Source organism: Pelodiscus sinensis, chromosome 15 (assembly GCF_049634645.1).
Source record: "Pelodiscus sinensis isolate JC-2024 chromosome 15, ASM4963464v1, whole genome shotgun sequence".
In the NCBI taxonomy this organism is placed as follows: domain Eukaryota; kingdom Metazoa; phylum Chordata; order Testudines; family Trionychidae; genus Pelodiscus; species Pelodiscus sinensis.
Genome location: NC_134725.1, coordinates 37,844,807 through 37,870,830, shown reverse-complemented (window position 1 = coordinate 37,870,830; position 26,024 = coordinate 37,844,807). Strand labels below are relative to the sequence as shown.

The 26,024-nt window shown below is 44.7% G+C and overlaps 1 protein-coding gene across 1 annotated transcript; it reads right to left on the bottom strand.

The window, feature by feature from the left end:
- Positions 1–1,484: 1,484 nt before the first annotated feature.
- TCHP (trichoplein keratin filament binding) lies at positions 1,485–17,830 on the bottom strand. The gene is made up of 13 exons (XM_014577103.3): positions 17,679–17,830; positions 17,148–17,408; positions 15,528–15,738; positions 14,820–14,876; positions 13,704–13,772; positions 10,991–11,164; positions 7,417–7,529; positions 7,066–7,132; positions 6,597–6,769; positions 4,586–4,667; positions 4,158–4,343; positions 3,646–3,789; positions 1,485–2,201 (listed from the first exon to the last, which is right to left on the bottom strand). Exons 2-13 carry the CDS (start codon positions 17,336–17,338, stop codon positions 2,169–2,171), a joined length of 1,500 nt encoding a protein of 499 aa, XP_014432589.2. The 5' UTR covers positions 17,339–17,408; positions 17,679–17,830; the 3' UTR covers positions 1,485–2,168.
- Positions 17,831–26,024: the final 8,194 nt, after the last annotated feature.

Here is a 26,024-nt window from a genome sequence, read left to right as displayed (position 1 = left end):
GAATGGCATTGGCAGGCAATGAAGGAAATCCTGTACAACATAAAACTAAAAGCCACCACTGCCAACTGGCAGAGGGCTTACAGCAAATCAATGCTGGGACAATATGAAATGAATAGTGCTCAGTTGCAATTACAGAATAAAATGAAGATGTATTTCATAAGGCCAGGCATACTTAGGAACTCTTCCTGGTACAGTGATTTTGCTTAGGGGTGTTAATTTGTAGTGACCTTTTTATACTGGCAAAGTCCCTTTGTTGGCATGGCTTATTTCATGTGGGGAACTGTTACCTGCACCTCAACTAGAAGATTTGCCACTGGCACTGTACCATCAAACCTTTCCTAACAGACTTGGACTTAGTCAGACTTCATTCATTTAATGGGGTTATAGTGCCAATCTTGGACAGTACAATAAGTATGGAATGCATTGTACCAGTTATCTAAACCATCTGGATCAGCTGTTTTAAGTTGCCTTTGGCAGTTGCTGTGTGATGCTTCAGTGCAAGATGCTATGTACTCAGCACCTGTGATTTATAGTTGGTAGTTCCTTCAAGTCACGATTTACTTTTGAACTCCTGCAAGCAGAGAAGAGCAACTGCTACTAGTGTTTGAACTGACAAGATACCAACTCCCTGTAATATAAAATTTGTCTCCACTAGCAATGTGGGAATCTTCCAATAAAACTGAACCCAACTTTCAGCTCCATCACATTTCACTGGAACAGTAGCAATCAACTCCAAAAAATAAATGGATTTAACAGGTTGGTCAAATGCCTGTTTTGAAGGGAAGGGTAACCAGCCATTTAGTGTGACAGTACTAGATAAGTTGCTCCTATTTTGTGATTATTAAAAGGATAATACATATGAGGGCAAGATTAGGTTTTTACGGAGGTTGAAATCTTCAGTGCCACAGCAAGCATCAGGAAAGTTGCACTAATCTGATGCAACTCTAACTTTGTACTTAGGATTTCTGCAACTTATGCCCCATCTTGCTCCATGCAGTGTCCTTACCAATGCTAAGACTAACACTCAATCCAGGGATTTCACAGAGTTTCCTAATGTAGTAGTGCATTAAGAACATCTGATATAACATGCTGTTCTGTTAATAGCTATGTTTACTTTCTTTATTGTGAAAATTTAAGCTCACTGGGAGAGCCAGTTGAGAAGGCAGAAGTAGTCTGAGACAACAGCTACCAACCCACTCCTGGGCAGCGCTGATTCTAACAGCAGAAACTAGCTCTAGAACCTGATTACAAAGGTACAGAGGGGGGAAAAGAGGGAAAAAATCACTTCTCTATTCTGGGAGGAAGTGTGAGCTAGTTTAAGAAAAACCCCACTGTCAAAGAGCTAGGAGTGACTCAGTTCAAACCAGTGATGTCTATTCTTAAGGTCAGTCCTGCACTGTTCATTGGTCCTAGGCACATCCAGTGCAGTGACTCCTTTTTGAATGAGATGGTGTGTGAAAACTTCAGAAAGTAAATCCAAAGCAGACAAGTAAATATTTATTGAATTCAAGTCCTAGAGCCTAAATGAAACTTGCATCAACAACAGCCATACTGTGTTACTACAAGCAGTCTTACAATGTATGGGTGATAAGAACCCACGGGAAGGATAATAGCCATATCTGAAACACAAAATTCCTTCAGGTTAAGAAACATGACTCTAAAGAAACCCTTCCAGCTACAACCAGTAACAGTGGTTTAGTGTCCTTGATTCAAGTAGGTTGTGTGACTTAACACAGATACATTAAAGCTTTCTGCATATTTACACTTCCATCACTTTTGCCTGTTTGAAGTGTAGCTGGATAATCAACTTTGCCTTACATGCTACATTGCATCACTTCCCAGTGTAAAAGATTGGAAACAGCAGGTACGGTGTCAAGCCCTCTCTACACTTAAGGTAGTATTTTCAAAGCAAGCTTCACTGGCCTAGATCTGTTGCTACTGCGTTCATTGGGAGAATGTGGCTGGATGCTTTTGAAAACTTCACCCTTCATTTGCACCGAGCACAATTCCGTCCACTTCATGGACTATTTCTGACAATGTCATTGATTCTTGGTTTTGAAATATTACACAAAATCCTAATCTTGTTTAACAGGCACATACCCTGCAACATTAAATCCCCAGCCTAATGCTACGATGGTCACGACTTCATAACTTAAGGGCAGCCATCATCAGGTCCAAGCTGTTTTGGGACGACCATAGAACTGGAAGAAAGTCAACAGCAAGAAATACCATAAGAATTTTACATTCAGAATTAAACTCACAAGCATGTAATAGTTGAGGTACTGGCCCCTTATTGGATAAGTGGTAGCTGGTAATTCTGGTTTGTACAGGAAGCATGTTCTGTTAATAGACGAAAACACTACCCTTCATGAAAAGACACCAGTGATCTGGACAGTCATTTCCCCAAAGCTGTGCTGAGCAATGAGAAGATGCTGAAGCTTACCATCACTGCTATGGTAAAGGGACAAGAATAAAACCACTCTGCCCTGTTATCTAGAATTAGAAGTCAGCAGGAACAGAACAGGACAGGTGTACTGGGTATGGAAGAAACTTTTTCCAAAACCAGTTTGTCAAATGCAGCCTTCCTTCTGCCAGAATACTAACAGGGTCCTGCTTCTGTTGCAGCTTCCTCAGGTTCTCAGACAGGAAAGGAGATGTTGGAAGCAGCCATCTGAAGCACTGAATCACCTGGTGACAGGCACACCTTAGTGCAGGGGTAGACAAAGGGCCTCCATGACGGTGGATCCGGCCCACAGCCACTCTGCCATTCCCCCACACCCAGGCCAATCAAGACCTCAGGAAGGGGGAGTTCACAAAATCCCCCTTCCTCCCCCCGCCAGGAGCATGGAGCATTAGAAGGGAACTGCCTGGCTGTTCTAAAACAGCCTGCATCTCTCTCTAGCCACCGCATTATCCTGGCAGGGCAGGGGCAGGCAGCAAGAGATGTTGCGTGCTCTCCCAGGCCCTAATTGGCCTGGGGCAGGAGAAGCACGCAAGATCTCCCCCAACTGCACCACCTAAAAGAAACCTCTAGCTGTTTTAAAATAGTTGGCAATTCTCTGGGTCGGGAGGGGCGGAGACAGCACCTGCTCCTTCACACCCAGACCAATCAAGGCCAATGGGAGGGGCCCAAGAAGTCTCCTGCCCCTGCGCCTTCCAGGGCAGCCCAGGGCCACTTAAGAAATATATGAAGTGGCCCCTTTTTAAAAATTATTGCCCATCCCTACCCTAGTGCATGGTCTGAGAAGTAGGAATAAACTTTGAGGCAGTTATGAAGGATCTTGCTCTAAAGACTTAGAAAATGACTAGCAGTAGAAGACAGGGAAGGGCAATGAATGTGAGAACACCATAGCAATCTGAACTAAAGATAATGGTCCCTTTTCATTTGATTATTCTGGGGAGAGTTATTAGAAATTACATTGACACCAACCATTAATTTCAGTGCCTGTCCCAGCCCTGTAGCAATGACAGAACAAAGCATTTTTAGGGGTGAAACGTTTGCCCTTGATCAAAAGGAACTGTGCTCAGAGGCAACTGCTGGTGACTCCACAGCACCCTGACCTTCAGCGTCCAATACCATGAATTAGGCAGGGAAGGACTGTTACTGTGGATGACGTGCATGATTCCAAGGATCCTGCTCCTTACCTTCCTGTGATAGCCCTGTTCTGTCATGTGCTTGGCCTCTTGCTGCACTAACTTCTCACAGTGTTGCTCTGCCAGCCTGGCCTCTTCCTCCTCCTCTCTCTGGCGGCGTAACTCATCCTGCTCCTGGAGATGGCGCTCGGTAAGCTGAGTATTTAAAGATACATTATTGAGATGAGGTCACCGGTAAAGAGACCCAAACTAAACAAAAGGGAGCGAGGGTCAGGACTCTGAGCATTGAATCAGTGTTAGTCATCTTAACTGAATATCTTAGTATAGGGTGGGAGGTTACCTGACTAAGAACAAGTTACATCTACCTGTGTGTGTAGACTCTACTTCTGCTAGCTAAATTCAGAAAGTTTCAGTACAAAGCTACTGAGAACCTTGTTCTGACACTAAATTCTAAGAGCATTTTACTGTGCACAAAATCTAGCCAAACCAGCTCAACAAAGCAACTTTGGTAAAATCATTCTAGATGACCTGGGATGCGGGTCTGATGAAGACTTGGTCTCTACCTGGGCCTCCAGCTCTTGTTTGCGAGCAGTTTTTAGTTCCTCCTCTTCCTCTTTCTCTAGCTGAGTCAGCTCTTTTGCTTCCTCAAGCTCCCTAATTAGTTGTTCCCGGTATTTTACAGATTCCTCCTGGGCATGTCGATTTAGCTCCATCTTCTCTTGGATCTGACACATTCTACCAGCAAGGACCTATTTGGATTAAGACAGGAAATGAAGGACAGAAACTGGGTAAATAGAAAGGGGCCAGACTCAAAAACCAAACTAAACAGATCTCAGTCTTAACTGTTAATCCAGTCTGAAGAAAGAACACAGGGTTGGCAAAAAAGCCTATCTTTCTCCCCCCACTCCCACCCAGAGGTAACCACCACGCCTTACTGTGCTTCAATTCTATGTAAACTATACATCAGCAATAGCTTTAGAGAAGGCACCACCTCATTCATCAGTCTGTCTCTGGCCTTCCTCTCTCTCTCCCATTCTTCTTCTCTTTTCTCCCACACTTGTTTAGCTTCTTCCCTAAAGGGGGTGGAGAGAAAGAGAGAGAGAGTTGATCTCCAGCATTATTGCTATAAAGAGAACTGCAGAAAGAAATTTCCCTGTGCTAAACATTATGCTTATGGGTGCTCCTGTCTCTAATAGGCAGGGCTTGACAAACAGTGGTGAAATCCGCTCTCCAGCCCCGCACTGCGCATGCACACGCCGCCGGTAAACGGGGTGACCGGCTGAAATCTACTCACCACAGACGAGTAGATTCAATGATTTGTCGAGCCCTGCTAATAGGGATGGAAAACTAGAGCCCTACCAGAAAATTTAGTTTTCAAAGTTTCTCTTTTGCAACGGCAATTTTAGCAGGAAAAGCGTCTCTGCACCCTGACTTGTCTGGGTGTGAAGGGTCATACTGACTCCTCTGGCTTTCACGGAGCCAAATTCTGCTCCCCCTCACACTCCATGGAAACTTGGTGAAATCCTGTGGGATTGCAGGGGTTCCCTTTCAACTGCCATCTCTCTTGAGAAATAAAGGAAGCAGCACAAGTTTAGAAGTCCAACTTAAGCCACAAAGCCCATTAGCAGAATGATCAAAGGCTGGTTTTAAGTTAATCAGAAAAATCTGACTAGAGTCTATGTCAGGGCTACTCATGTCAGGGTTTCCCCAGCTGGCCAGTCACCAGTAGCTGCATGGGGCTTACCCTGCCTCTGGAGGTTCTCCGCTCATCACGCCATTCCCCGGTGAGCTTCGTCTGCCTCCTTACGAAGTGGTGGAGGTTCTCCGCTCATCGCGCAGTTCCCCGGTGACCCCCTCTGGCTGGATACCTTGCATCCAGCCAGAGGAGGTCACTGGGGAACTGCGCAGCAAGCAGCAAACTTCCGCCGCTTTGTAAGGAGGCAGAGGAAGCCCCGCACAGCTGCCGGTGACCGGCCAGCTGGGGAAACCCAGCCGCCAGCTGCAAGCCCCCTCCCCTGTCCTTTCCTTCCCTTCCCCAGAGCCAAACACGTCCCCTCCCTGCTATAACCCAGTTCCCTTTCTCCCCCAACCTTCTGTCCCAGTCGCTTACAAATGCAGGCTGCAGCTGCAAGCGCATGTGCGCTTGAAACGCAACCCCCACCTTTTCCATTATTTTCAGTGGGAAAATTGACCCCGCATTTTCTGAAATGTATCTACAGTGTTAAATAAGGAATTAATGTATATGCAACCACACTTAAGTTGTGGCACTCAACATGTGCTGAGAGTATCACTGTGGCCCCCAGGGCTTCCGAAGTTGAGTAGCCCTGGTCTAGGTGGATAGGCAAGGATCAAATTAGTTCCCCATTGACAATCCATGACTTCTAAAAATAGTTGCTCCCTGTATCTAATCATTCTATCAAGGAAAAGGAACCAGAAGGTCTTGATGCTTTTCAGTCAAAAGAACTGTTTCCTTTTACCTTAAAAGCCTTGAGTTACCTCTATATTGTGACTGAATGGCAAACCATTCAACATAAAAGATGGACAAGTAGAAAAGGGCCTAAAACCTACCATATCTACTTGTAAAAAACAATTAGTCCTGTGGCACCTTAGAGACTAACCAAAATATATAGAATCATGAGCTTTCATGGGTAAAACTCACTACATTAAAAAGCTCATGATTCTATATATTTTGGTTAGTCTCTAAGGTGCCACAGGACTACTCACTTTTAAATTTACAGATTAATATGGCTACCCCTTTGATCTTTTTCCTAACTACTTCTGTTACAAAGGGCTCTATGCCTTAAATCAGTCTTTCCTTCTAAAACTGCAAGAGTAACTAGGAAACCAGAGAAGATGGCTTCTAGTTATCACTTCCTCACCTGTGTGCATCAACAAAGAAATCTTTACAGAGTTCTACCACCCTAGAAGAGAGGATTTTTGAAGGGGATCATTTCATCACATTTAAGCTCTCCAACAATCTACAGGAGGTGTCTCAAACTCACCTAAAAATAGTCTCCAATTCTGCCTCTCGCTCCTTTTCTAACTGGAGCTGCTCCTCAATTACATGTTTCATCCAGGCGGCATCTGCAACAGCCCGCTCCCGTCTAGCAGAGTGGAGAAGTTGGTCCTCATCTTCCTTTTCTAGAAGGGCTAATAGTATTTGCCTGTCCATCTCCTAGAGAAAAGCCAGAAAAGTAGCACACATGGCAGGTTTTCAGACCAGGCTGCAAGTAAATTTTCAATGTGCACAAACATGTAGGTGTCAAGACTGACCACAGACTGAAAGCTCATAACAGACCCTCTGCCTCATTCCTAAATGCTTCTTGCTCTAAAACGACCAGGGGGCGATGAAATGAGCTTCATAAGGCTCCAGACACTCAGATATGCAAATATAGCAATCACCATCCAGAAGCAGTTTTAAATGCAAGAAGAATGTACTGCCCAGAACAAGTAGATGATCTCTGGTCTTACCAGCTCCTGCTGTATCTGTTGTGCACGTCTCTTTAGTTGGGCATTATACTGGTGTCTCAAAAAGCGACTGGGAAAAAAGAAAGATACCATGTTCTTAGTTATCAATCAGAAAAGCAAATCATGATTAGTGCCAATGGTAGGGGGAGTTGTTCTTACTGCATTAGTGCAATTTGTTTCTATGTCTTTTTAAAGTACCCCATCCATTGCTCTGGAAATGCTAGCTATACAATATTAAGGAAATTAACATTTACAGCCCATACTGACAGTATCCCCATACACAGTACATACTACTCTGGACACAGGAGTGAATTTCTCCCAACAACCACAGCACTGAATTCTATCATATCATACCCAAGCTCCAACTTTTTCCTGCATGCTTCCATTTGCTTCCTCTCTTCTTCCAGCTCCTCCAGCTCCCATTGCTGTTTCAGTAAATTCTCTTGCTCTTTCTTCAGTTTTTTTGCCTGTTATTAAAGGAATAGTATCTCAGGGAGCAAGGCCTCCAGCTTCCCCCATCTATTCTCATTCTTTGTAATTGTTGGAGGGTAAAAGCAGCACATCAAACCAGTTACAATCTTTTCTTTTCCCATCAACACTGGAGTAACATCTGCACTTCTGTCTCCAGCACTACCATTAGAACAGGGTAAGTTCTTCAAGATGTACTTTCCAGTACAACAACCATGCCCACTAAGTGAGAAGCTGCTTCAGAGACAGGCTGGTCCTCGTTAACAACAAGTGGTATCTAGAAAGCCTGATCCTGTGGGTTCCAATGGAAAATAAGAAGAGGGGAAGAAGATAAAATCTTCCCTGACCTGGAAGTGTTCTCAGGTATCATAGAACACTAGAACTGGAAGGGACCTTGAGAGGTCATCGAGTCCAGTCCCCTGCCCTCATGGCAGGACCCAGTACCATCTAGACCATTTTCTTTACACACACACACACACACACACACACACACACACACACACACACACACACACACACCTCCCCCTCTCCCTCCCCCCACACACACACCTCCCCCTCTCCCCCCTCCCACATGTACATGGAGGTTGTTACTGCTTGCAAAGTGGGTTATGTTTGGTTTGTGACTGGTCTGTGCATTTCATAACTTTTATTTCTCTTTTATGCTTAAATGTAATTCTTTGAGTAATGAGTTCTTAAATACCTAACCTGTCTGGAGTAATTAACCATGTGATAATTGTGCTCCTGAAGGAGGTTGGCATGTCTATGCATCCCCTGAGAAAAATCAGAGCAGGGGATCTCCAGAAGCCTGTAGCTGAGGGGTAGCACATGGAGCCACTGCTGTACAGGTCAGCTGCTTTCAGGGCTGGTGCAGGGCCAGGACAGGAGTGGGCAGCTGTCTGGCCACTCCCAGGGTGGGTAGAGGGTGTGGGCGGAACTTGAACCCACCAACCTGCACTTCCCAGGTAAATGCTCTATTCTCCAGGCCACTTCAGAACCCAACCCACCTTCCTACCTTCAGGGTGTCCTCACCCAGGCTCCAAACTCCTTTCCTAGGACCAGAGCCTGCACCCCAACCCCCTACCCCAGCCTGGTGAAAGCGAATGCGATTCAGGGAGGAAGAGGGATGGAGTGAGCAGGGTGAGGCCTCAGAGAAGGGGCGGAGCAGGGCAGTACCTCAGAGAAGAGGGGAAGGAAGCCGAGTAAAGGGTATTTAGGTTTGAGGTAGATCTTACATTGCACTTAAATTGGAAAAAGTGATCTTGTGGTTAAAAAGGTTGGAGTCCAATGGTCTAGACCATCCCTGATAGATGTCTATCTAACCTGCTCTTCAATATCTCCAGAGATGGAGATTCCACAACCACCTTAGGCAACTTATGCCAGTGTTTAACCACCCTAAAAGGAAGTTTTTCCTAATATCCAACCTCAAGTTCCCTTCCTGCAGTTTAAGCCCATTGCTTCTTGTCCTATCCTCGGCGCCAAGGAGAACAATTTGTTTCTTTCCTCCTAGTGACACCCTTTTAGATACCTAAAAACAGCTATCATGTTCCCTTTCGGTCTTCTCTTTTCCAAACTAAATAAGCCCAATTCTTTCAACCTTCCTTCATAGGTCATGTTCTCTAGACCTTTAATCATTCATGTTGCTCTTCTCTGGACCTTCTCCAATTTCTCCACATCCTTCTTGAAATGTGGTGCCCAGAACTAGACATAATACTCCAATTGAGGTCTAATCAGCACAGAGTAGAGTGGAAGAATGACTTCTCATTTCTTGCTCTCAACAATTCTGTTAATGCAGCCAAGAATCATGTTTGCTTTTTTACAGCAGCGTCACACTGTTGATTCATATTTAGCCGTTGGTCCACTATGACCCCTAGATGCCTTTCTGCTGTATGCTTTCCTAGACAGTCGCTTCCCATTCTGTATGTGTAAAAAGGATTGTTCCTTCCTAAGTGGAGTACTTTGCATTTGTCCTTATTAAAATTCATCCTATTTATCTCAGATCATTTCTCCAATTTGTCCAGATCTTTTTGAATTATGATCCTATCGTCCAAAGCAGTTGCAACCCCTCCCACCTTGGTATCATCTGCAAACTTAAGTGTACTCTCTATGCCATTATCTAATTCATTGATTAAGATATTGAAGAGAACCAGTCCCAATGTGGAAACAGTCCAAGTGTGGTCCCAGTGCAGAAACCACTTGTTATACCCTTCCAGCAGGATTGTGAACCATTAATAACTACTCTCTGAGAACAGTTAGCCAGCCAGTTATGCACCCACCTTATAGTAGCCCCATCTAAGTTGTATTTGCTTAGTTTATTAATAATAAGATCATGCGAGACTGTATCAAATGCCTTACTAAAGTCTAGGTATACCACATCCACTGGTTGTCCCCTATCCACAAGACTTATCCTATCAAAGAAAGCTATCAGATAGGTTTGACATGATTTGTTCTTTACAAATCCATGCTGGCTGTTACCTGGCACCTTATTGTCTTCCAGGTGTTTGCAGATGAATTCCTTAATTACTTGCTCCATTTTTTCTCCTGACACAGAAGTTAAACTGACTGTCTGAATTTTCCTTGGTTGTTTGTATTTCCCTTTTTATAAATGTGCACTAGATTTGCCCTTTTCCAGGCTTCTGGAATCTCTCCTGTCTTCCATGATTTTTCAAAAATGATAGTTAAAGTCTCCTCTATCAGCTTCTTGAGTATTCTAAGGTGCATTTAATCAGGCCCTGGTGGCTTGCAGACATCTAACTTTTCTAAGTGATTTTTACCTTGTTTTCTTTTTATTTTATCTTTTAAACCTACCCCAAGTATTGGCAGGTTGCAGTATGAAACTTGGGGAGCACAACTTCCTCCAGCAGGAGGCGGTTACCCTCTCTCAGAACTGGACCTTTTTACCTTTAGCTGTGGCGTATTTTATTGCCAGGAATAGGATAAGATTCAAGAACTGGACTCCTTCTCAAGCAGTTTCTTTTATTGTATAGTAAATATGCCACACTACTATCACTTGTCTTAATGTGTGAGAATATCAGAGGCATAACTAGGGTCTCCCGCTGGGAAAAAACCTTCAGGCGGCAGGCTACCATGCTTGCTGAAGTTTTTAAAACAGCCCTCCTTTCTCTGAGGTAAGGAAGGAAATTAGGATGCTCAGATACTTACAAAGTAACACATGAAGACCTGGAACTAAATTTCACTTAAAAGTTCCAAGATGGGTAAAAAGTAAGGGGCTATCACAAGCAGAACCACAAATGGCCATGCTACCTCACTTCTGTGTTGAGAAACCAACTCAGCCAAAACTCTTAACATTGGCCTGACCTCTCCCTGCTGGGGGTGGTGGAGGGTTCAGGCCAATTTTAGAGTTCTGACTGATTTAGAACAAACTCACAGCTCTGGTATCCCCATGTGAACCAATGTTTATCAAATGCATTCTGCTTCAGAAGAGAGAAAACTAAATGGTTACCTCCAGTTCCCGGAACTTCAGTTCTTCCATTTGCTGCAGTAACACCTCAGCTCGTTTCTTTTCTTCTAGACGCCTCTTTTCTTTCTCCTGTTTCATTCTCTCCAGCGCTTCCCTTCGGGCAATTTCATATTCATTTTCATACCGCCTTTTTTCTTCTTTTTCAGTTGCTTCTTGCTGATTGAGCCCAAGCAAAATATTTAATGTAATAAGTATAACTCAGGACCAAATCCCCTGTATTTCATCTAACAGGGTGTTTTACTAATATTCTAATATTTAAGCTTATCAGTCATTTAGTCATTTAATATTTAGGCTTATCAGTCATTTGAGTAAAAAGAAGCTAGTTTTCAAACAAACATTCACAGCACCCAGTACTCCCCTGGATTCCAACTGGAAATGTAGCCATTCAACATGGCTAAGGTTCTAAGGTTTACACACCTCTAGATGTGTGTAATGCAGCCCTCTTTATCTGAAATAATGTTGAATAATCTGTGCGATGCTGACAGACTAAGTGCTAGCTCATGTCTAGGTGTCAGTGATCACCAACAAATATACATAGCTGGAAACCAGCCTGGCACACTTGTATGTTATTCTTGTTAATACAGACATTAGGGTTATAAGAATGTGCTTAGACTTTATGAAATGTGGGATGCTGCATTTATTCAGATTACGTCTGTGTTTGCTCTACAATGGTTAAACACCCGCAATCTGAGAGAAGCATTACCAAATGTGAAATACTAATGTGCCACAAGATGCATCATCTCCTGCCCAACAAAAGACCTACACATGCCTGACAAACCACTGGACATCAATGGTCAAAAGATTTGTTGATTGCTCCCCTACACCCATAAAGAGGAGCAACTGCTTGAACTGTGGAGGAAGGGAGTAAAAATCTGTCAAGAAGCAACAGTTATTCATATGCTGCTCAGACTCGGGAAAGGGGACAAGACTTCTAAGCACCAGCAAGAGAGCCTCAGCTATTTAGCTGGACCTGTCCTAGAGGGCATCTAGAGCAGTGGTCCCCAACGTGGTGCCAGCGGGTGCCCCATATCTACGCGCCCGCCGAGTGAACGGTGCCGGCTGGCCCCCTGGGCGCACGGCATATGGGCAGCATCAGCTCCAGGCACGCAGCACATGGGTGGCACTGCCCCTGGGTGTGCAGCGTTTGGGTGGCCCTGCCCTCAGGTGCGCGGTGCAAGGGCTGTGCCGGCCCCGGGAGTGCGGCATATGGGCAGTGCCAGCCCCGGGCGTGCGGCACAGGGGCAGCTCCAGCTGCGGGCACATGACACAGCACCTGGGCATGCAGCACACGGGCGGTGGCAGCCCCGCCCCTGGGTGCGCGGCGCAAAGGCTGTGCTGGCCCTGGGCGCGCGGCAAATGGGCAGTGCTGGCCTCTGGGCATGTAGCACAGAAGCGGTACCGGCCCTGGGCACGCAGCATAGGAGCGGAGCCAGCCCCAGGCATGCAGCATATGGGAGGTGGCAGCCCCGTCCCCAGACATGTGGCACACGGGCTGTTTCGGCCCCAGCGTATGGGCAGCCCCACCCCTGGGTGCACAGCACAGGAGTGGAGCCAGCCCCGGCCCTGGCCCTGGCCTGGGCCTTGGGAGGCGCAGCACCGGGTGCGTGCCATATGGGTGGCCCCGTCCCCGGGCACCCATTAGCACCAAAAAGTTGGGGATCACTGATCTAGAGCTTGCAAACAGGCAGCATCTATTGCTTTTTGGAACCTAACATTATAACTCATTTGTGTATGTTCACCTGCTTTAAGCAAGTAAGTAACTCTTAATTCCTTATCTTAGTAAACCTTTACCTAGTTTATTAGAGGATTAGCAACAAGCATTGTCTTTGGTGAGATCTCTAAGGTACAAAGGACCTTAGGTAAACAACTGGGAGTTTCCTGGATATCACTGTTTTGAGGTAATGTACCATCCAGTACGAAAGCTTGCCTGCACAGCAGACAGAGCAGGGGACTGCCTGTGACTCCATGTTAAAAGCTGTGTAGTGCCTGAGGAGCTCATACTTGATGACATCTAACTGTGGAACATATAAACTACGGCACAAATTCTAAACTGTCTACAACAGTCTGCCCTGAAGTTGTCACTCACATGCATGAGCCACTCCAGGCAGCCTGACTATCCGTATTTTCACTTCCAAAATAGCCATCTGCTGTGGGCTGCCTTCATAGTAATTGAAGGTTTAAATAAGACTCTGCTTATTTTGATATCTGTAGCTGCTAAGTTTGACAAAATTCTTGAAGATGTGCTCACAAGAAAACTGCATTTAGCTCTTCTGAGTTGGAACAATGCCCTTGGTATCACAACTAATCATGCATGTATTTAATCTACTAAGCAATACTGTTGATTTTATCATTATTAGGCAAACAAACCAGAGAGAAGATTTATATACTTGCCTGACAAAACAAGGCATAATTAAATTGCAAGACCCCATCTTCATGAGAAACAGTGAAGTGCCAGTACATACAAACCTTCCACCTTGTGTAGATATTAATATCAGAGGTGGAAGAGAGTGCCAAATACTCACAACTGATAGAAAAGATTAAGTCTCCATGGAAAGCAAGCTTGCAGCTAAAGGTCAGATAAAATAAATATCCCTCCCCAACCCCCAAAAAAAGCCAAAATAATATCTGCTCTTACATTTCAGAGCTCTTCCCACACCTAGGTGATAACATATTCACTAAAGCAATCCCAACATACCTGCTTCTTTTCTGTTAGCTGATCACCCCAAGCATCTACCACATGCTTCTTGTGAAGCTCTGATTCAATCTGAAGAAGTGAACATACAGATCATCACAAAATCAAATGGTGCAGCCTGGTCTCCCATTTTGTACCATCACGGCCTCTAAGAAACTATGATGAGCACTGTCATAGGCCTGAAGGCAGGGAGAAACAACTGTAACTAGTAAGCATTCCATTCCTAGTCAACTGTCTGTTCTGAGGTAGCTCACAGTGCAGCATCCCATGAGCTGGCTATGTCAGAGAGATTCTTAGTCTTCAGAAGAGGAGACTAAATGGCTACTCATCTCACATGAAATGCTGGTGAAACGCTTTGGCCAAAGTAGGCTAGAGAGTAGCCTTCTGATACACCCTTATCGAGGCCACTGCTAAAGATCAGATTGCAGCATGGAAAACTGAGCAGAAAAAAATCCTTCCAGCAGATTTGCCCACCATCCCAGAAGTAAGCCTTTACATCAGTGGTTGTTTTATTCTCCAAGAATGGATGCTCCTTCTGCCAAAGTCTGAACATACAATTTGTATAGCTTTCCTCAGCTCCTGCCAGCCCTAGGACTCATGTACCAATTCCAGTAATAAGATTAGTTGGGAAAATTCACAAATGTTGAAGAATATAGCAATATGCAGGCAGAATGGAGGGACAACAGAACAATGGCTAAGAATGCATTCAGTAGTATAGGATACAATTTTCAAAAGAATTGAAGTCCCTTAGGAAGTTCATTCCATTGACTTTCAGTGGGACTTAGGCTCCAAAATTGGGTAAAATTTTTAAGCCTATAGTACAAGGCGCAAGAGCCAAATATTTAAGACTCTTGTTGTCTTTGACTACTTTCTTGCATTGGTAGCATCCTCTTTTTCTACTTCAGTGTTTGCATTTGAGGGTCTGCAGAGTACTGGAATAAAGAAGTTTCTGATTATGTGGAAAAGAAATGGCCTCTGGAGGAGTGATAAGTCAGAGCTCCTGAATTATAATGGTTAGATAGCTGAACCATTTTTTTGGCTTGATATCTATAACTTAATTTTTAAAAACCTAATGTAGTACACTCAAAACAGCAGTGAAGTGATCCCAGTAATTATCACCTCTCTGAGTTTGATATTGTTCTTCTTCCAGTGTTCATACAGCAGCTCTTCAGCAACCTATCAATAAAATATGAGAGACAGTCCACATTAGAGTAGATCATATTTTAACAAATATTGGAATCTCCCAATCTTAATTATGATCAGAATTAGGAAATATAGCACAATACAATCTCCCCCAAACTACAAGGCTACGTCTACACTGGCCCCTTTTCCGGAAGGGGCATGTAAATTTCACTAGTCGTCGTAGGGAAATCCGCGGGGGATTTAAATATCCCCCGCGGCATTTAAATAAAAATGTCCGCCGCTTTTTTCTGGCTTTTAAAAAAGCCGGAAAAGAGCGTCTAGACTGGCCCCGATCCTCCGGAAAAAGTGCCCTTTTCCGGAGGGTCTTATTCCTACTTCAAAGGGCACTTTTTCCGGAGGATCAGGGCCAATCTAGACGCTCTTTTCCGGCTTTTTTAAAAGCCGGAAAAAAGCGGCGGACATTTTTATTTAAATGCCGTGGGGGATATTTAAATCCCCCGCGGATTTCCCTACGACGACTAGTGAAATTTACATGCCCCTTCCGGAAAAGGGGCCAGTGTAGACGTAGCCCAAGTGAATACAGCTTTGGAAGAACCAAATATAGATCCTCAAAAAATACCCCAGTTCAACCTATGAGTCATCCATCCCACAAATACACACCTCAGACCACTTCTCACAAGTTACCTTTTTCCGGCGCTCTTCTTTAGCAGATTTCAAATCATCACTTCTCTCTCTGATCTTATTCATATTGGACTCTTTGGTCAGTCTCAGCTCCCTGAGTTCGTCAGCGAGCAATTCTCGTTCTTCGTACAAAAGTTTCCTAAGTTGTTCTCGCCTCTGATCCAGGTTGATTTTTTTTTCTTCCTTTATTTTCTGACGGTGATATGCGTTCATGCTAACAGAGAAACACAACAGAAGGAAGCATCAAGCCCAAGGTAAGCTAGTTAGCAAAATCCAGACAGAGGGCAGTGGAGGCATGTGTTAGTCTAATGATACAGGCAACTGGCTGTTCCAAATATTCCCAGTTTACCAGACTAAGACTGTACCTGCCAGTGCCCATTGGCTCCCATACATTTGCATGCTCACTTACAAGACACTGTGCCCTTATTACAAAAAGTAGATGATGGTGATACCCCATGGTCTGGTATCAGAGGGCCCAGAACACAAACCAAAGAGCCAAAACATTTGTGATGGTGATCCTCTGCTGTCCACCCTCCTCCCCACAGGGTCAGCCTTACCCGTATGCAGAATATGCATCTGTGTAGGGCAGTGTTTCTCAACCTTTTTTGTATAAAGTACCCCCTTAAAAAAAAGTATCCTCCAGTACCTACAGTTTTCAGACAAACAAAATTTTTTTCTACCATTGCAACACATTTCTTTAAACAACTTAATTGTAGCCGGGCAGGAGATGACATTTTTGAGTGTAAAAAGTTCAAAAATAATAAAGTGCTGTAAATCTTAAAACAAAAATTCAGTTTTCTCCACATTTCAGTTGTGTTGACGTACCCCCCAGATTGCTCTCAAATACCGTGGTACTCGTACTACTGGTTGAGAAACACTGGTATAGGGCACCTGAAAAATTGGGGCACCTCTGGGTCCTAATGTCTACCCACCTGCCTCTTCCTATCCCTGTTCCATGGCTTCACTTCTTCCAGAGAGGTTTTAGTTAACTTACAAAAGCCTGCCAGAGCTATCAGCAGAACCTCAAACCTGTGAAAGAGCCATTCAAGTGGTAACAAAGCCATTTAACAGGCATTTGTCAACTCTGGGTACATACTGTCAAGTTCTAGATTTACTGTGCGAGTCAACAGGACCCTAGTTTAAAAATCTGCTTTAAAACTAGACATATTAAAAAAAAAATCTGCTTAATGGGGTAATCGTTTAACTGCTGAAAAACTAAGCAGGTTCATGATTACCCAAGCAGCGGGCTCTGAAGTATAAAGCTTAGCTTAGTTTATTCAGAGCTTGATGCTTAATCCTTCCTTCTGTTGTGTTTTATAGCTTTATACTGCAGAGCCCACAGCAAAGCATCCTTGGGAGCAGGACCGCCAGCCCCTGCTAGCCTAACTCCGGGGGAGAAGGCTTCGCTGTGTGTAACTGACACTGGTAACCAATAAGCATCTGCTTATTAGTTAAAGAGTTAGTTTTAAATAGGAGTGTTTGAGTGTAAACCACTATTGCACTAGTGTGCTGCTGAAGAGTTTAAAACCACCACCCCCATGACATTGGGGGCAGTGGCCACAGTTTGACAATACTGTGCAGGGCCCATACACTCTAAGGGCCCTCCTCCCTCCCCACTGTTACCTTTGCTGGTAGGACTGCCGCGAGCCCCACTGGTTCTGCTTGGAGCTGCAGACTCCAGACTGCTGGAAATAGCGGCTGTGCAGCTCCCATTGCTGCCGCCAGCGGGCCTCCTGCTCTCGCTGGCGCACGATCCGCTTCTCCAGGGCACTGCTGTGACTGGGCCAGGCGGAGGGCAGCGTGGGCAGTGCCATCTGTGCGACAGAGCGGGGGAGCCACCGGGACCCTGCCTTGGGCACACGCGCCACAGCAGCTCCCTGTAACCTGAGAAGCCCCCAGGAGAGATTCAGGTGCCACCCAGCTGATCAGCAGAGCGCCCACACACGGCAGCCTGTTTCTGCTGGTGGTGCACATCCGCGCGTCCCCCCTGTGCACAGAACAAAACTTATTCCGCACATGGATACAAAACCTCAGGGGGCACCTTGCTCCCCGCACCGCCCCCACGACCGGCCCCGGCAACCCCAACGAGTCCTTCCGGCGGTGGCGGCCCCAGGGCAAATCCCCCCACTCTCCACCCACCCGAGCGGCCATTACCGAGAGGGGCTTCCCTCTGGACGGATAGCTCCGCGAGGAGGCTGTAACGGCTTCGCCACTTCCGGGTTCCGCCGCGCAACACCATGGCAACGCTTCCGGGAGGGGCTACGGGCCCCTGGGAGGGACACGCCGCCCCTGCTCGCGAGCCAGAAAAGGAGACCGAGCCTTCTCCGCAGTTCGCCCCGCCCCGCCCCTTGTGTTTCCCCATATGGCCTCGTGCAAACCCCGTGCGTTTGCACGGAGACCCGTCGTGCGCACCCTCCTCAGTGCCATGTGGGGCTCACACGGGCGCCGTGCACCTTCACTCTGCACGGCTTTGCGCTGCCACCAGCAGACACCCCCTCTGAAAAGCTGCCCTAGGGTGCGCAGGGGCAGGTTAGCGAGGCATGTGACGGCCTCACTAACCAGTCCCTGGTACTTGTAATGGCCCTGCCTTGCAGTGGACGCTGTGTAAGACACTCAGGGGACAAGAACCTAGTCCCGTGGCACCTTCGAAACTAGCAAATCTACATGTGTAGTAGGGGGTGAGCAGTTATGGTTAGGGGCACTGTAGAAGGCTGTGATTTAGTTGGAAATGGGGTTAGAAGGAAGAGAGAGGGGCTATACTGGGATGAGAAGAGTGCTCCAGAGGGTCTGAGCAGTAGGAGAATGCTAGTGTCTTCTTTGAACACTATGCAATCAGTGGGTCAGTGAAAGGTTCACTGTGAAGGGAGCACTGGGACATGGGCAAACCCTAACTCCAGCTCTAGGTGATCACGACAAGGTTAGGATTGAGTCTCCAGGAATCCTGACCTTGTTGGGATTGCAAGGACTCTGCCACGCAGAAGGGTGGAAGGGGAGTACTAGAAGTTCATCAGGCCTCTGGGTAAAGGAAGTGAGATCAGGGAATCAGATCATTTAATTAGCTCATTTTACCAGAGAGCTGTGTCTAGACTGGCCAGTTTTTCCAGAAAATTAGCCGCTTTTCTGGAAAAACTTGCCAGCTGTCTACACTGGCCGCTTGAATTTCCGCAAAAGCACTGACTTCCTACTGTAAGAAATCAGTGCTTTTTGCGGAAATACTATGCTGCTCCCATTCGGGCAAAAGTCCCTTTTGCGCTGTTGCCTGCAGAGAGTGCCCGAGGGAGGCAACAGCGCAAAACTTTTGCGCAAAAGGGCCAGTGTAGACAGCTCAGATTTGTTTTCCGCAAAAAAGCCCCGATTGTGAAAATGGCGAACGGGGCTTTTTTGCAGAAAAGCGCGTCTAGATTGGCCACGGACGCTTTTCTGCAAAAAGTGCTTTTGCGGAAAAGCGTCCATGCCAATCTAGACTCTCTTCTCCGAAAACGCTTTTAACAGAAAACTTTTCCGTTAAAAGCATTTCTGGAAAATCATGCCAGTTTAGACGTAGCCGAGAAGTATAGAAGCCAGGAAAGTTCCCCTCAATAGAGGGGCTCTTCCCCAGCTTTGCAAGGATGAAGACAGAAAGGGAGAGGTGAGATGGGATAAATTCCTTGGGCAGAAGTTTTCATTTTAAAATGTCAATCTTTAATTTAAAAATTGTTATTTAAATTTGCCTGTGCTGCTAATTACCCCAATGTTGTTTACACAGTACACATGTTAATAGCTGAGCAAATGTATTTTCCATAATTTATGCCATGTGTTTGCTTATAGTGTTCCAGGCAGGGTGAGCCAGAGGAAGGATTGGTTAGTTTCACTTTTCCTTAAAATCAGTTTTATTTGTGATGAGGATGGAAGTTAATATTAAGGAATTGCTGTGATGGTAGTACTGGGATGACTGCAAAGGCATTGGTTATATCTCTGAGCAGACTAGGGTAAACAAGATATTTCTAGTCGCCTGAGTAGCAGACAGAAGCTGACCTGAAGGCTACTGCGGTAGTTATTTAATACACTGTGGTAGGCCTTCTCTGCTTTCTTGTGAGTGAATTAGTAAATACTACATTCTCTGATTGTCATAAAGCAGCCTCAGGTGATACAACTGAGGTTGCAAACACTGCAGGCAAAGGTTTAATGCCAAACAGGAAACCATTTCAACTGAGTTTTTTAAAGCTTAAACATTGATATTTGGCATTATAAAGTCTTATTTTTATAAATAACATTTTTTTTACCCTAATTGACTTGAGATGTCATCTTCTAAGATCAAAAAATACATGTGACCATTTAAAGCATCTACATTACAATCTTCTACTCGGTGTAGCACTCTTGAATCTGACCCTACTGAAACTATTTCTTTAGCAGGGAATATTGAAATGGTCAGATGGCCTTCAGTGACCTGTGTGCAGAATAAATGGGTTTCAAGATGAGCCAGTATTCAAAGAGAACCAGCTGTCTTGTGTTAACCTTTGGAAAGCATGGTGTATGAGGAGCAAGCATTACAAAACTTACAAATGCTGACCATTAAGACCAGAGATACAACAAACAGATGTCAAGGAACTAGCTGGGATATGTAAGGGTAAGAGTATCAATGTTAGAGGAGTGCATTTCATTTAACTCCCTCCATTTCTTTAGACAGCAGTCACATGTGTCTAAGCTTCTGCATCTCAGCTGGAGGGACTGTTCTGATCACATTTTCCAACAGGTGACACGTTTTCCTGACATTGCAAAGCAAGGTTATAACCTTAAAGGAGATAAGGTTGCAAATTGGATGCATTTTTAAAAGTTGGTGTTCTCATCTCTGGGAGTAGGACACCAGAAATATAAGTCACACAAAGTAATATTAATAATTTAGACTCATTTGTTTGCTGCATATAGGGACTGGCCAGTAAACTACAGAACTCCCCTAAATTAGCTGCCTTTAATTTATATTACTACTACAAATCTTCTTAAGTAAACCTGCAGCACGTTCTAGCTATAAAATACCAGTCACATTTAGGAATAATCAGCAAGAAGGGCACTCTACAGACTTGAGCATGGCAAAACTGAACAACATGAACTTTTGACCTGTCTGACATTCTCAGAGAGTACAGAGCTCTCATATCTAAGAAAGGATCAATAGACTTGCAAACAGAATTCAGAAGACCGCAAGAAACACAACAAACTATTCCAAGTTAATCAAATTCCAAATACCTTTAACTCCCAAGTTAGTTTAGCATTTATTCAGACTCCTTCTTCCTGATAAATCCACGTTGTTCATCTAGAAATAGTAAAAAAGGCAGAAGTTGTGCAAGTAATAAGCACCAGTGCTTGTGCGTTGTATGTGAATAACTAACATTTAGCTACATATTGCATGCAAGTCATGAACTCTGAATGCCTGTCACATCTGAATTGCTGCCATTGTCATTTCACTAAAACAGAGCTGTGCCATCTCTGAATTCATCAGAACGGAGGAGGCAGCTGGGTTTATAGGAGAAAGATGCCACTCAAACACAATTAAAATAGTGGGAGCTCAGTCACACCCAATAGGGTGAAAGTTGTCTAACAATATAATCCTCTGTTCTCACATGCTCATAATTTACTGAAAAATGCCCACTAACCTGGATATGTCTATGGTTGTTTTCTGGTCAGAGGGTGATCTTTTTGTTTTTGTTTTTTAATTTTGAACAAAATGTAGCATTTTAAAAAAGAAAAACAGCAATAGGCACTGTTTTAAAAAGGAAGACATAGAAAGCCAGATATATCTAGCTTGCAAAATACATTATTGTTTATACAATTTAGCACAACACATTTTTATTTCTAAACGTGCACCTAATTACCCTGAGCTTTGACTATATGTCAATAGATACTTGTCAATCTGGAGGCTTAAAGCAGTTATTAACTATTCATACAGTGCTCAAAGTCTTCATGACACTTTAAAATAAGGGACAAGAGATGAAATCCCAACTGTACTGAAATAAAGGGGAGTTTTGCTATTGTCTTCAATAGAGTTAGGATTTCACCCAATGTCCCTGCCCTGACAATTTTACAGACTAAAATCCTAATCCAACATATGTGACCTAAAGTGACCTCTGTATGTGAGGAGGAGGATGCCCACCACCTGGCAGGATTCATTCCTAAATAAGGTTAAGTTCTTTTATGGCAGGTTATCTGAAGAAGTGGGCTGTGCCCATGAAAACTCATGATATCATCTTCATGTTCTGTTAGTCTTTAAAGTGCTACCAGACTATTTGTTGGTTTTTAAGTTTATCTTGTAAAAGTATGTTATAGCTATTTAACAGTTATGCAGCCACAAATCAAACGGTTGAACAGGTTCAGTGATCTGTAGGATTTAAGTAGTTTTAGGCACTTTTTGCTATCTTAAGTATTTACTGTGCCTAAAAAACCTTACACCATTTTAAGGCTTTCAACCAGTTTAAGTATTTATTGCGCTGTAAATATTTAAAGCAGTTTAAAATTATTCTTCTTAGCATTTGAGTTGACACAGACACTTTTGCACAAACAAAAATATTATTTTTTTCTAAAAGCCAGGAAATTAAATACAAAGTATTGCATCAATTTACTATTAGTGCTGCAAAGTTAAAAGCACAAAGATTCAGAGAATACAGAGGTTCTGGCTCCAAAAGCAATAGTGCTTGGTTGTGATGAACATATGCGATGTTTTGCACTTGTTTTGCTGATTAAATGTCCTGATTAAATGTACAGTATACAAAATAAAATATCAATGTATAAAAAAAATCTAAAAAGTAAAAGAGATGACAAGTTAATGGGGTATTGGAGCCTTCACTTCTGAACTTTCTGACGGTAAATGTGCTACCATCACATTGCATCAACACAATTTTTATGTTTAATTATGTACAGGACTTTTTACAGAACTGTGCTTTTGAGGCAAATGATTGAGGTATTATTCAGCAAGTTGCTTCTCGAAGATGCTCCAGTGATAGATAATATGATTCAGGGTTTTGTCACTAACAAGCCTTATCTCTACCCAGGTGCAAAACTTAATGGGATTAATGTTAGTTACTAACATTTTTACTAAATTTCCATTTCCCCACAGATGTATTTTGTTTCACGAATACCATGAAGCCTAGTTTGCATTTAGGGAAAGCCCTCTACTTGTCCATGGAAAAAGCACTGCCAGTGGACTTTGAATGGAAAACGCCCTCTGCATGCAGGATTTTGGTTTGAATCTCTTTTTCCACTGCTTAAAATTCACTGTGTGCACGTTAAATTTGTTAAGCCTGATCTAACAGGGACAGTAAATTATATGACAATTAAACCATCTGGGCTATATAAAAAATTTAGCTATATTGAAAAATTAATGGCAAAGTAGATTAGAATACCTCATTAAGACCTGAGAAAAGAACCTTTGGAATAGGGCCAAGAAAGTATAAATAAAGAAGGAGGCTGCACAACCAGTCAGCTTTACCGGCATGTATTGTTTGGAGTATAGTTTGATTTATAGATGCTATGGCAGAGATAGCCATATACAAACACATTTCTGAATTGTGTTCATTGCAGATGCACCAACACTGTTCTGTCTCACGTGGCTCTGCCCTGCGAAGCACACCTGTACTTGGCAGATATTTTCACAACTGCCAGTGTAGTTTGAGGCTGCAGTGTGAACAGGCACCAATGGGAAGAAAGTTCTGTTTTAAGCTACTCCCTGTAGTTCCTGGCACAAAAAGGCTTGGAGATACATTTGTCACTGCCAGGTTGACCTTTAGCCAAGCAAGCAGTGAAAGATATTTTGCTCCTGTGCATGGCCAGGATATTATCCTAATCAGATTAATGACCCTGCACAGGACTTTTGGCATTTCATGCTTAATTTACGAGCAACTGAAAGATACATTTTGGGAGGGGAAAACAGATAAAAGGTTCCACCTTAATGAAATATGCTGGACTTAAGGTTGTCAAGATAAACTCCACAAAACACATGGAGCAGTCCTAGTTTTCACAGCTCTGGCCAGCAAACCTATTTTTGAAAGCCATTGGTGCTGGCTGCCATTAACTCAGCTCAGCCAACAGGCAGATAGGCCTTTGGCGCTGGTTAACATTAATTCCAAAAGAGTCAGGGCAGTGGGTATGCTAGGCAGGGGAAGGCACTGCCTTCCCAAACCGCCAGCTTGGCCCATCCCAGACTCCACCCCTGGAATACTTTAGACGTATGGGGGGGGAACGGGACGGAACGTTGCTGCCCCTGAATGTCCACTCTCCCTGTGCTCCGGGGCTGGGCAGGCTTGGGCCACATGATGCCCCACCTCTCCAGGGCCAGGGAGGCTCAGGCCACATGCCACTCCACCTCCCTGTGGTCGTGGGGGTGAGGGCCCTTGGTTCCCATGCAGGGCAGGAGGAGATGTCACACGCTCCCAAGCCCTGATTGGCCTGGCAGTGGGAGGAGCGCATAAAGATTCCTCAGTCCTCCCGCCCCCCACCCTTCAAGGAGCACATGGCTCTTTAAAGTGCTGCATGCTCCTCACAGGGCAGGGGTAGGGTAGGAGGAGGCTTTACACGCTTCCCTCACCCCCACGCCAATGAGGGCCTGGGGGCAGGGGAGCTGCGCAAAGCTTCCTTTGCCTGGCCCTGCGAAGAGTGTAGCATTTCAAAGGGCCAGGCACTGTTTGCAGGGTGGGAGGAGGTTTCATGCGCCCCCCTGCTCCCAGGCCCTTATTGGCCTGCAGGTGCGGGAGTGTGCAAAGCCTTTTCCTGCCCTGCCAGGGGCATGATTGTCTACTGGAAAGGGGGGTAAAGGGGCTCCCCCATCCCCAGACCAATCATGGTCTGTGGGTGGAGAAGCCCAGAAACATCCTGGCCCCACCTCTTCTGGTTTAGGTCCCAATCCTTCCAGGGTAGCCCCCAGCCAAAAATGATTGCCCACCCCTGGTTTAGTCCATGGGGCACAACATGCATCAACTAGTGCTACCTCCGTGGAGTATACTGGCCACCTCTTCAGAGGGGGCATGCTGGTCTGTGTGATGCTTCTTGGTTGGGGAGTGTCAGGCAGTGCTGTCTCTAGCATAGCAGGGCATGCCAGATGCTCTGGGTGGTGCTGCCATGTCAGGGTACACATGGGTCTGTGGGTGGCACTAAGGTGGGGCACACCAGGCACTGGCACTAAAACACCATAACAGAGGCTCCAACTATATGTATACCCCAAATGAAAAAAAAAGCAAAAGAACAAAAAAAGCCACCATGGCTAAACAAAGTGAAAGAGGTAGTTAGAGACAAAAAGGTTTCCTTTAAAAAATGTTGCAGTCAGACCTTATGAGGAAAACTGAAAGGAGCATAATCTCTAGTAAATCAAGTATAAAATTAGTAAAGCTAAAAAAGAATTTGAAGAGCAGCTAGGAAAACACACAAAAACTAGCAGTAAAATGTTTTTTAAGCACAGAAGAAGGATTGTTTGCCAATCAGTGGGGTCTCTGGACCATTGGGATACTAAAGGAGCACTCAGAGAAGATAAAGATATTGCATGCAAGCTAAATTAATTCTTTATAGCTATTTCACTGAAGAGGATAGGAGGGAATTTTTGACACCTGGGCCATTTTTTCCCATGACAAATCTGAGCAATTCTCACAGATTGAGTGTCCATACAGAAGGCTCCAAAGGTGATCTTGCAATTACAGGCTGATCATCCTAACTACAGTGGCAGTCAGGCAAATTGTCATAAGAACAGCCACACTGGGTCAGACCAATGGTTAAGTTAGCCCAGTATCCTGTCTGTTGACAGTGGCCAATGCCAGGTGCTTCAGAGGGTGTGAAAAGGACAAATATCAAGTGAGCCGTCCCCTGTTGTTCAATCCCAATGTGTTAAGCAGGCTAAATCATTGGGTTGTGTTTCTGACCTTCTTGGCTAATAGCAATTGATGGTCCTTTCTGCCCAGAACTTACCTAGGTTGTTTTTTTTAACCCAATTATACTTTTAGCCCTATGGGTGGTGGATGAAACTAGGGTTAGGGGAGACAAGCCCCCAGCTCTGCCCGCTCCACCTGAGGCCCCAACCTCAGGAGATGCATGAGATGCATGAGATGCATGGCCTCAGTCTCCTCCAGTATTGGCTGGAGCATGGGACAGATGGAGGGCAACAGCAGGTGGCCCCAGTGTTCCCTGGCCCCAGACAGAACTTGGGGGAGAGGGAGAACAGGGAACTCCAGTCTTCTGTGGAACATGAGGAAGGGAGACCCCACCCCTGGAGAGTGTGCAGCAGTGTCAAAACTGTTACCCACTCTGGCACTTCGAGTGCAGAAGATGGGAAGGGGCCACAAGAGGCCTTTAAAAAATCTTGCCTCTAAAGGCTTCTGTTTAAAAACTCCCCAAGATCACAGGTTCCCTAACCTTGGGAGGTAAGCTACTACCACCCAAGTGAAAAAAAAATCCCACCCTTTCTTCTTGAACCCAAGAAGAAATGACTTGGGAACTTCTTCCAGTGGGGTACCCCAAACTCTTTTACCACACGAGAGTTTAAAAAAAAGA